Raw genomic sequence first — 12311 nt, forward strand, 5'->3', positions numbered from 1 at the left:
TTGTAGTTCCAAAAGGAGATCTCCGAATTTGTAACTCAAAAAGGAGACCTCCCACTTTGTAGGCTCGCTATTTAAATTCAAAAGGGGATCTCCCACTTTGTGGCTCCAAAAGGAGGTCTTCCACTTTAGCTGCACTAGGTTGGCAGGTATGCGGTTTGCGTATTTTAAACACCCGCGGTCAATTAGACTTAAAATATCGTCATGAATATGCACGAGATACCGGTCACCAATCAAATCCATCAACGACCTCTTCTGACATGGGACAGGAACATTTACATGAGGAGGGGTGGAATTATAAACAACCTCCCCATTATTAGTATTGATTACCAGACTCCTTGATATCCTTATTCAGATCAGAGTTAAAGGCGTTTTGTATTTATATATTGCGTTATTCTCTGCTTAGTACTTCAATATGCTGTAACGTCCTTGTAAATTTTAACTGCGAGTCATAAAATAAGATTTGTAGGCAGTAAACATGGAATAATTTATTATTTGATATCAAAACACTTCTTTCTCTGATCATTAAACTCCAAAATGGATTTCAATTTTTTATATCATACTACATGTACATTATTTACAACACATTAATTACATTTTGTGTTGAAATTTACGTGAAGTATTCACCAAGTTCAAAGAAAGTTGAATTATTATTGATCACAGATAGCAACATACTAGACACAATCGTACTATACCAGAACTGGCAATATCAGCGATAGGTAGGCGTATGTGATGGAGACAGTTATACATTTCCACTACTGTTCCTTTCGAATGTACCTTTCTTTTCATCAAACAAGAATATTCCATTTTGTGGATACAGATACATATATTATATGTTTTCCTCCACGTTTTGTGAATTAATTTCAGTAATTTTACGTCGTCTCCATTTACAAATGTACCTTCAAAACAAATTATTATAGTTGCATATTTTGACTGAATAGAATATCCTATGGGTTACCTATATCGCGATAAACTACCAGAACAGCCCAATGATGTTACACATGTAAGCCTGACAAAAATCGAAACATGACAATAGTAGAATGTTTTCATCAAAAGCTGTTTCATTTTAAAGAAATTTAGTTACGAGTTATCAATGACCTCTGAACCTCTATATTGGATAAATGTGTTCGATGTTTACACCCCGTGTAAGCTTTCACTCACATCTGTTACATATATAGACTTATTTCGATTAACAGATTATCCTTATTCTTGAAATTTACTGGATTTCGTCAGTAGTAGCAACTACGGCAACAATGTTTAGCCACCAGTGGACGGACACATTCGCTTTTTCCATTCTGGGCTACAAAATCTGCACAGTGATGGCCATTGATTCTGACATACGTATTATCAGTGCAGTCCGTATTTGTTGTATATGGAGAGTACGTCGTTGGAATATTTTGTTCTGAAATACAAGTAATAGACATGATACATTTGATATTTATGTTAATTTTAGGCGCAGTAGTTTATTTTTTACATTATCTTCTTGGTATTTCGTCATTAGATATCCTTGGACTGTTTTTCTAGACAATTGATAGCATTGGTATACATGCAAGCATTGTTCTACATGTAAAATCTTGATTGAGGCTGATTCCTCCACTTTCTAAAAAAGAGTACTAGTATGCTGTTGAATTTGTAATGCACTTAAATGTTTAATATTCTTCAAATCGTGTTTTATTTTTTAAGGTATGCATACAAATTTATATGAATGACATGTTGTTATTCTTTGCATAGGCTTTGACATAATTTTTTCAAAAAGAATTGGAAATTAGGATTTTGATCGATAAAAGAAGGAATGAGAACAATTTCAGAATCAAAACAGGAAATATTTCAATAAATTCAAGTGTATTTTAATGAAATGTGGAGTAAAAACTTCGGGGGACGGGGTAGGGGCACTAGTATTCACTGCATGAGTGGTATGGATATGTCACTATTTCAAGCTTCATAGCGTATAACTAATAAAAAGGTCGAGAAATAAAGACGTAGTGTATGACATGGTTGCTGATTGAATCAAAAGTATCTGCAACTAATCAGATGTCGATTGTTTTCTTAAATGCGATTAAAACCAAAGTCGAAAATGCATCAGATATTTATTTGTAAATCTATTTATCTTTCCGTGAAATAGCGTAATCCTGATAGCAGTAGGTGTATGATAGGGTATGTATTTTTTTTTTTTAAATATATGAAAAGGTTTGGGATATCAGATATCTCAGCTGCTCATCCCTACCAAAAGGGATTGAAATGCCCCTACCCGCAACCCCGGTAAAAATGCATATTAGTTCTTGCTCTGGTTAAGATAATGTAAAAACTACTTTTGTGTGAAAACGTTTAATTCAATGACAATTAGTTTTTTTCAAGCAAAATTATGAAACGTTTGAACCTTTGATGTCAGTTGACAAAGATGTGAACAATACAAACCACCAATGGCCTCCAAAAATGAACAAAACCCTTACCGTATAGTCAGCTATAAAAGGCCCTAGTATGAATGAAATGTGAAATAATTCAAAAGATAAAAAACCAACGGTCTGAATAATACTACAACATTGAACGTAAATAATGTGGTAAACAGCGACCAACGAAAACGATTGGATTACAGGTTCCTGGCTTAGGACATGCATAAACAGAATATGGCGGGGTTTAACATGTTTGTGACAATTCAACAAAAACAAACGGTAAAAATCAGTTAGAACAGGCTTGACTCATCAAATCGATATCATTCACTAAAAAAAAGACAAAAAGACTCAAAATGATGATATAAGAGTACTCACAGATATCCGTGAAAGATAGTTAAAAGTCCATTTTTAACTACTGTATTTATTTGAGCCACATGGTAGTATTTCAATTGCGCCAAAAATAAATATTGCTTTTGCGCCAATTTACAGGTAAAATATAGAGGAAACGTTTCAATATAAGTTTTATCATGAATACAAGGCTTGTTTAAGAAATTTCGAAAAGTACCCCCCTCCCCCTCCTTCCCTTGGATAACTAAGAGTTCCTGTTCACATCGTCGAGTTGACAAAATGGACATAACTCATTCGGAGAGAAATGGAGGAGGTAATACGTCTGTATTTTTTAAGACCCCACATTTAGGATATCTTATATATTGAAAACGTGAAAAAATAGTATTAATGTACCCCAAAAAGTTGCAATGCCATCCTCATATAACAGATGTGGACAGCAACACCATTATAAAAACATTGAATGATGTAGTCAACCACGGCTTAGATCAGCAAAAAGTAAAATCTCAGCATTTAAACAAATTACTAATCAGTGTTCAATATTTTTATTTTGGTCTATTGATAAATGTCATTTAAGATGAATATGATGTATTATGCTACTAAAACAATGTTGCAACATAATTATAAAAGTATCTGTACAATATAGATCTATTATTTATACATGTACTATTTACCTGTATTATTGGCGCCAATGATATATGTATTATTTTGGTGCAAATGAAATATGGTTTGTGACGCAAATGAAATGTCAATTGGCGCAAAAGCATCGCTACATTGAACTCTACTGTTGATTATTTATAATATATTTTTCATCGGAAAACATTTCCTTTTACCGCCAAAATAATCATATGGTATGATCTATTTTTTTAACAACGAATTAACAATTTTGAAATCAGCCAATTGCACAACGTGAATCTGTAATTGTACAAAAAAAAATCACATTAGACATATTTTGTTTCTGTACACAATGTTTTGTCATTTTTCTGCATGCACGAAGAAAATGAAGCTTATTAATGATCATCACCTGAAATGAATTAGAATAGGGTGCATGCATTCTCATAAACAACATGTTAAACCATTCAATGCTTATTAGTATAATTATTAGAAATACATTAACAGTATTAATGTAATAGATGTTTCAATTTCGTCATTATATAAATAACACATAACTGAGAGAGTGATAGAGCAGATTGTTACCCCGAGAAAACATTGTCAACTGAGGCGAAGCCAAGGTTGACAATATCTTTTCGAGGGGTAACACTCTGCTCTATCACCCTCTCAGATATGTGTTATTTAATTTATTATACGGAAAGTTCTGTTATTTTGACTTGAAGTATAATAATACGTTTTATAATTAACCATTCATTTGAAAAAAATTTCTTCAATCGATGCTTCAGTCCATTCTCTTGCTAATTGATGCCAAAACGTTATATATATCTAGTAAATATGATTTAATGAATGACTGTAATATTTTTTCTGTCTATGAAGAAATGACATAAAAAATGTGGTGCACACTGAATAACCCTCGTAGCGGGTTATTTAAAAGTGTGCACCACATTTTTTAGGTTATTTCGAATAGACAGAAAAAAACATTACAGTCATTCCTTATAATTTAAGGTTCATCATAACAAATGGACAAACATGGCTGTATTTACACCTCAAAAACTACTCTGAGTACAGACTCACCTGTGCAGTTGGAAAATTTTTAAGGCCTGGCATCCACTAGATATATGAAAGTTAAATACATTTTGTGTTTCAAAAAGATAAAATCTTTTTTGGATTTTGATTGGCATTTTTTTTCGTTCCTGCAGAAGGTGTAAAAATAAACAAACACCTGAATTGCTTTTGATACTGTCCACTCAGTTAAACCCTTTAACTCACCTATAGTTGTTTAGAATATAGCAAAGTGCTCTCGACCAATGAAATTGTAGGATTTGATGTCTCTTAATTGTGAAGAATGAATGTAAATCATGTTCTTAGTAAGGGATTATCCTATTATTTGGGTCTATTTACAGTTCAAAACAAACAGCTTCTATAAATGAGTTATAACTGCCCCGAAGCACATTTATCAGATTGAAAGGATTTATCATAGTGATTGAAACTGATTAAAAGTTGAATTGTGAAACAAACAAAAAAATCAAAATAAGTCGAAGCTTACTGGTGCAGTAAAATATGTACCTTTAATGTTATTTTGAAAATATTAATAACTTCAAATTAAAAAAAAATAAACAATATCAAACCAATGCAAAAAAAATAAAGAAAAAAAAGTTTTAAAATAAAAAAATAACCTAAATCTTTTGCTTTCCAAAACTTTTATTACTGAACCAGCGGTTTGAAAGAATAATTATTTCCAATATTCCGATAAAATAAAATAAAAAAAAAACCAACAGGAATTTGATTTAAGTTTTGAATATATTTATAACTTTTAAAGGCATTTTATTAGAACATTTCTCTAACAATGAAATAGTATTTGATTTAAAAAGCCGGACCAAAATGTTGGCTGTGAAATAAAATTAGTTGTAACTCAAATGTATTTATTGATTTAAACTGTAAATAAAAAAAAGGATAATTCCTCACTAAAATTTACATGATTTACATTCATACTCACAATCAGGAAACATATACAATTCCTACCTTTTCTTTGTACTTGTGTCACCTAATGTCTATAACGCATTTAAAAAAAAATATTTCCCAATTATAAGAAAGTCCTTACATCACTAAAACTAACCCATAAATGAAATGCTGAAAAATGCAGTCATGCATCAATTATAAACATTTAATTTACACTGACAATGAAACTAATTCTTGAATACAACCAATCAAGAGATCATTTGAGCCTTGAGCACTTTACAATATTCTAAGTTTGTAAGAGAATGATAATCCCTCTTACAAACTTAGAATATTATAAAGTGCTCAAGGCTCAAATGATCTATTCAAGAATTAGTTTCATTGTCAGTGCAATGTTTATAATTGATGCATGACTTCCTTTTTCGGCATGTCATTTATGGATTAGTTTTAGTGATGTGAGGACTTTCTTATCATTTGGGAAATATTTTTTTTTTAAAATGCGTTATAGATATTAGGTGACACAACAGTAGAAAGAAAAGGTAGGAATTGTATGTTTCCTGATTGTGAGTATGAATGTAAATCATGTAATATTTTAGTGAGGAATTATCCTTTATTTATTTACAGTTTAAATCAATTAATACATTTGAGTTACAACTAAATTTTATTTCACAGCCAATAATTTAGTCCGGCTTTTTACATCAAATACTGTTTCATTATGTCAGGGAAATGTTCAAAAATAACGCCCTTAAAAGTTTTTAATATGTTCAAAATTAAATTCCTGTTTTTTTTTTATCGGAATACATGTATTGGAAATAACTTTTCTCCCCAACCGCTGATCAAATAATCAAAGTTTTAGAAAGCTAAAGATTTAGGTTCTTTTTTATCTGAAAGATTTTTTTCTTTTTTTTTTTTGCATTGCTTTGGTATTGTTTAATTTTATAGTAATTTGAAGTATTAATATTTTCATAATACCATTCACGGTACCAATTTTACTGCACCAGTAAACTTCAACTTATTTTGAGATTTTTGTTTGTTTCACAACTCAACTTTTAGTCAGCTTCAATCACTGTGTGATAAATCCTTTCAATCTGATAAATGTGCTTCGGGGCAGTTGTAACTCATTTATAGAAACTCTTTGTTCTGAACTGTAAATCGACCCAAATAATAGGATAATCCCTTACTAAGAACATGATTTACATTCATTCTTCACAATTAAGAGGCATCCAATCCTACAATTTCATTGGTCGAGAGTACTTTGCTATATTCTAACATATACGTAGATATCTATTGTCTGTCTATTGTCCATGCCAATCATTGAATCAAGGACAATCAATACAATACAATACAGTATTTACCTGAGAGGGAGCATCTCAAAGTTGTATCCCAACTTAGTTTATTTTTACACCTTCTGCAGGAACGAAAAAAATGCTCTTCAAAATCCCAAAAAGATTTTATCTATCTGAAACAATAAATGCATTTAACTTTTATATATCTAGTGGATGCCAGGCCTTAAAACTTTTCCAACTGCACAGGTTAGTCTGCACTCAGAGTAGTTTTTGAAGTCTAAACACAGCAATGTTTGTCCATTTGTTATGATGAACCTTAATTCTAAAAAGGCGTAAATCATGATAAAAACGTTGATGACGTCACGGTCACATGACAAAATTATGTCTATGAGCTGTTAGACAATACACTTTCAGCCAATCAGAAGACGTGTTACATCAAAAATTAAATTATTTAGCAATCATTGGGCAAGCTCTGCACATTTAGGCGTTAGCAGCGATTTGTCTTCAAAACCTTTTACACATGCCATTTGTAAGCAGAAAGCAAATGTTAGTATTATGTAAAACAAATAAGTTTACATCACAGTCACGGCTTAAAAATGAAATCAATACTTTGGCTTATCAACTTGATCTTTCTCTTTAAAGTGTAGGTTGTGTTATTTTTTTTTTAATTCAATGTCAAAAAATGAAATTTTTAACCAAAGTAAGAATTCACATGTTGTTAGTTGACTAGCATTATACCCGCAATACACACCAAGGGTATGGCAGCTGCGGCAGCAAAAGTCCTTAATGCTTGGATCCACATGACAGATATATGTCCCATATTTGGTTATAAATTCCAGGCAAGACAATCCATTTATCAGGATCTTTGTATCCGTGCAGTAGTCTTCTTCTGTAAAATCTGTAGCCAAAGTTACTCATTAATATCACCAGAGTGGACACTTTAATTTTTGATAGTACAGGTTTGAGTTATATTGGGGATTGTCAATATTCTCTTAAAGGTAACGATATTAAGTACTGTATAAAACAAATTCTATGTAATCAGTTTACTCAGAAATGGTTAATAGCGAAATCGCGGGCGCAGGATGTTTGCACCTTTTTACCTGTACCACGAAAGGACCTTTGCGCTCCAAACATTATGTGCTATCTGAACTAAAAATGTAAATTGACCAGCCATTTGCGCTTTTTGCAGCAGTCCTTTTGCGCCTATTGCTATTTTCATGGTGTACCATTTGCGCCAATTTACGGAGTTCATTTGAGCCAATTAACCTGTACTTATATTGTATCGTGCATTAAATTCCTTTATAAAGCATCGTACCATAAACATGATTATTTATGGAATGAATGGGACTATTGTTGCAAGAAACGCCAAAATGATAAGAAGTAGCAGCTTTTGCTGATTATTTGTTATCCACATTTTTTTTATTACAATGATCTGTTTCCACAATCCATATGGACTTACACTCCATCAACAACGAGACGCATTAATAATGGACTACGTGCATTTCATAAGCACTACAATGAACTGGTTCTTTTTTTCATCGCATCCATCTATGTATGTATTTTTAGACACCATTGTAAAATAGATAGCCTCTATTAAATCTAACTTGCACAATGCTAATGCAGCAGCAGTTAGAAGCTGGTATAACTCAGAAGAGGAAACATTTCATGTTTAAAAATACCAGATTTATACAAGAGGAGAGCTCAGTCGTAATGATAAAAATGTATAGATCTTGAAATATAAATTTCAGCCTGGAGTATAATTATGTTGTCTAACTGTAAATAGTTTTATGTTTTGTTTGCATACTTTCATAAAAATTCTATCAAACCACTTTTAATGACTTTAACTCAATCAATGTAAAATGCCGGTCAAACACTGGATAAAAACGAGGAGGGCATTCTCATAAAAAGGAGGAGGGAACTGGTTTTTTTTTTTATTAAAATAAATTGGCACAATCGTATTCTTTATTGTTGGCGCTAATTAAACTAGGCATTTGAAAACTAGTTACACAAACGTAGCATTGATGCATGTGAGTTGTGGCGCAAATGAACGCATTTTTAGCGCAAAAGGATTTCTACCGCGCTTTTACATATAGAAAAGATTACCTGTAATCGTCACAAAATTGTCTGGAAATTCCGAAGATTTAAAAGTACAATGGTAGATTTTTTTTTATGTCACAAGTAAACTTATTAGATTTACTTGATTTTTATGATAAATAAATGTCTGGTGTTGATTTTTTTTTCTTTTTTCATTTACTGAATATTTTATAATTTTAAAAATTCTCATGGACTTATTAAAATTAGTCCCCCCCCCCTAAAAAAAAATTTCTGTGGGGTATTGATCAGTGGGGAAGTTACCCAACAAACAAATGTTATGAATGTGCTGTGTTTTGGATATTAAATTATTTTTTAACGTTTAACTATGATAACTCAAATAGCGGAAATGTCCTTAATAAAAAGCGCAAATTTCCTTTTTGAATAATCGCAAATGTCCTAAAATTATATCGCAAATGTCCATTATAAAAGGTGCCTCGGTGACCTAGTGGTCTGTGTAGTCCAACTACTGTATAACTAGCCTGTCAAAACTGATTTTGTGAGATCGAATCCCGCACGTGGTAGGTGCGCTTGACTCCAATCTTAATTGACTAGGATTGTTAGATTTCCTACCGAAGGTCGGTGGTATTCTGCAGGCACTCCGGTTCCTCCACCAATAAATAGTGCTAAAAGTGTTGTTAAACAACGATCAATCAATTAATCAATCCACCAAAAAAGCACAAATGTCCTATCAGAAAGCGCAAACGTCCCGTGCAGAAAATCGCAAACTCTTCAAGAAGACAACTGTTTTATTTGCTATCCAAATCTGAATTTTAAGAATAATACTATCTTATTCGGTTTAAAAAAGTTAACAGACACTTAGGTGTGATAATATAAAGTTTTTTAAGGAAGTTTAACTGGAGTAAAGCCAATACAGTCCAATGACAGCACTGTTTAAGGTACATGTAGCTGCAGTATAAATCACTTTAGTTGATAAATGTTTTAGTTATTGTACACACTACCAAAGATATTTTATATAGTAAAACGGGTTTTTTTAATGTTTAATAGTAAATCGCTGAGTTCGATGAATATGACTTTCATTCACTCGGAAAGATAAGCGCAAACACATCTTTGCATTGTTGCTGAACACTAATTTGCCTAAAACAGTCAACGAAAAATCGCAGAATGTATCTTCAGTGGAAACATGTTCACCTAGATTGTGCTCAACTACTAGATCTAGTATATATAAAGAGGTGATTTCAACCTCTGATGGGGCTAAATGAAAGACTTTCAAACTGTTATTTGCTTCTTTTCCACAAACAAGCAACATCTAGAAGTAAGCGCAAAGAGACGGGTCAGTTTTGGGTGACAAGCTTTCACTGCCATAATACTGTGAACGAAAACACATTGAAAATCAGGTTCAACAAGTTACGAGAGATGGCCGAATTAATAATATCAGCACTAAATTACAAACAAGGACACTCAAAACATACACAGACAACGGAAATCACTCAAGACATCCCTAACATAACTATAGTGTGGTGAAACTAGTTTTTTTAAGTATATAAAAACTACCGTATCATCGAAATTAGAGGAAGAACAATACACGGCATTCGCATTTAAAAATTTTTGGCGTGTTCAAAATCTCGTTTATAAAAAGAAAGAAAATTGAAGATTGACTTTGTGAATTGATATTTTTACATATTATCAAAAACTTTAAAACGATAACATCTGTAAATAAGTTATTCAAAAATAAATTAGCTCAAAAGGACAAATTTGATTGTAAAACACTTAATTTTAGCCATTCAAAGCTTAGCAACGTTCACAGATTAAAACATAAAGCCGCTATGAACATCACAATAAGATACTTACTTTTACTACAGGATTGACAACACCGTTTTTTGAATATAGAATCTTGGCACTGGAATGGCGAGGCATCTTGTTCACAATTTGCTTTAGGTGGAGGTACATCTGGGAAAGGACAATTGTCTTAAAAGGAATAAGATATAACATTTAATGCGAGACAAATCATATATTTATGATAATAATGTGAAGAAAAAATATTCCTTTTTCTGTTGTAGGTAAAAGTTTCATTACAAAATAATCACTCCATACTCATCATCAGGTGTTGAAAGCAAATAGTTACAATTTACAATAAAGATTCGATCTTTTTAATTGGCACAAAACAATCTCTTGTTTTAAAGTTACATGTATGTCCTAATAAAGCACACTGTCTGTACGTGTACTCCATAACAAAGTTAATGTTACAACATATAGACATATACATGTATAACATAAAACAAACTCAAAAATAGCCCACCCTTAAGTACACTTAATATTTATAGCTCTTTGTAATTCTTAAAGAAAACGGGAAAACAAAATTCAGAATGCGGTTATGCGTCATTTCACGTTGATAGTTCCACTGGAACTTAAGAACCAATATATAAAATGTAGAGAATATTTATACACCAACGTATGATACCGATTTCAGTAGGCCCGTTACGCATTTCTGTACCAGATTTACATCAGGTAAACTCACTACAAACCGTTTGGGAAGAACGTGTGTGCATCAAACCCATGTGATCAAGACCAAATGACAGAACATTCAAAAGGGTACGTCTTGTCATTATGATATTGATGAGTACATGAAACCTATTTTTAATAATTCATATACATTTTATTTAATGTATCTACCTGGAGCGGAAGGTGCAGCCTCATCAAATACACATTTTCCCAACATGCACCACTGGAAGTAAAAAGAAGTTGACATTTAGCTACTAAAACATTTATATCAAAAATGATTGAAATAAAGTTTGTCTTTTAAATTTCTGATAATATACTGATACATCAAATGTAGTTATTTTTTTAAGTGTGATTTATTTCAAATAAGAGAATGTTTTTGTTATATGCATTGTGGAAATTTGGATTTCATTTACTATAATACCGTGTTTGTAAAAACCGTCTAGGCAGAGAATTAGAAATGAAGTTTCCAAAAGATCAAATCAACACTGTAAATAGCGATGTGATAATAAGAAATATAGATAGAAATATGGAAATGAGTCAATCATATGCATTGTGGTGGTTCTTCAGCTCATGAAAAAAAAACACAAATCCAGTATCAAAATACCCGAGTAGATTTGATTGGAGCGATTCGACGTTTGACTACGTTACACAAATTCCACAATAGCGAATTAATTATGAAGTGTAAACTATGTAGACGGGTATAATACTAGTCGGACATAGAAATATTATTCATTCATAACTTGAAAACATACACGTGTTCGGTTTCTCTGCGACAAACGAAGAGACATCAAACCTTATAGAAGGCCTCTGGATATTTATTTTGCAATAACTGAGGGTCTGGATATGGGGTCCTTCATTTCCGTATTCATTCAATTTTGTGACCATTTTCTCTAGACTTTATATTTTTAACCATTAATGTCTTTTCTTTATTTTCTTCGTCCATTTTCTCTATTCTTTATATTGTTCGTCCATTATATCTTTTCTGCAAACCCCCACCCAAACCCTCATAACTTTTATTTACAGAATTAGAAAATTGGTAGAGTTAAGTTTGCTTAATTTATTTCACAGCATGGGGATTTCGAAACGTGTTTTAATCTTTTCCATGCTTACTAAAATTAAAACTATTAAAGCTTCATAATTTTCTTTTCGTGCATGGTTCTTACAGCGTTCA

General features: G+C 32.0%; 1 protein-coding gene across 2 annotated transcripts in view; it reads right to left on the reverse strand.

Moving 5' to 3' along the window:
- Nucleotides 1-363: 363 nt before the first annotated feature.
- Nucleotides 364-12311, reverse strand: part of LOC127718882 (A disintegrin and metalloproteinase with thrombospondin motifs 18-like) — a 41703-nt gene continuing 29755 nt past the window's right edge. The window contains exons 14-17 of one of the 2 annotated variants that reach the window (XM_052224944.1): nt 11312-11363; nt 10490-10606; nt 7338-7484; nt 365-1399 (exon numbers count right to left, since the gene is read on the reverse strand). In XM_052224944.1, the coding sequence (XP_052080904.1) occupies nt 1227-1399; nt 7338-7484; nt 10490-10606; nt 11312-11363 (489 nt within the window). In that variant the 3' untranslated portion in view covers nt 365-1226. Of the gene's footprint in view, nt 1400-7337; nt 7485-10489; nt 10607-11311; nt 11364-12311 lie in introns of both variants that reach the window. The other variant, XM_052224946.1, reaches the window with a different exon arrangement.

Source organism: Mytilus californianus, unplaced genomic scaffold, assembly GCF_021869535.1.
Source record: "Mytilus californianus isolate M0D057914Y unplaced genomic scaffold, xbMytCali1.0.p SCAF_10, whole genome shotgun sequence".
NCBI lineage: Eukaryota > Metazoa > Mollusca > Bivalvia > Mytilida > Mytilidae > Mytilus > Mytilus californianus.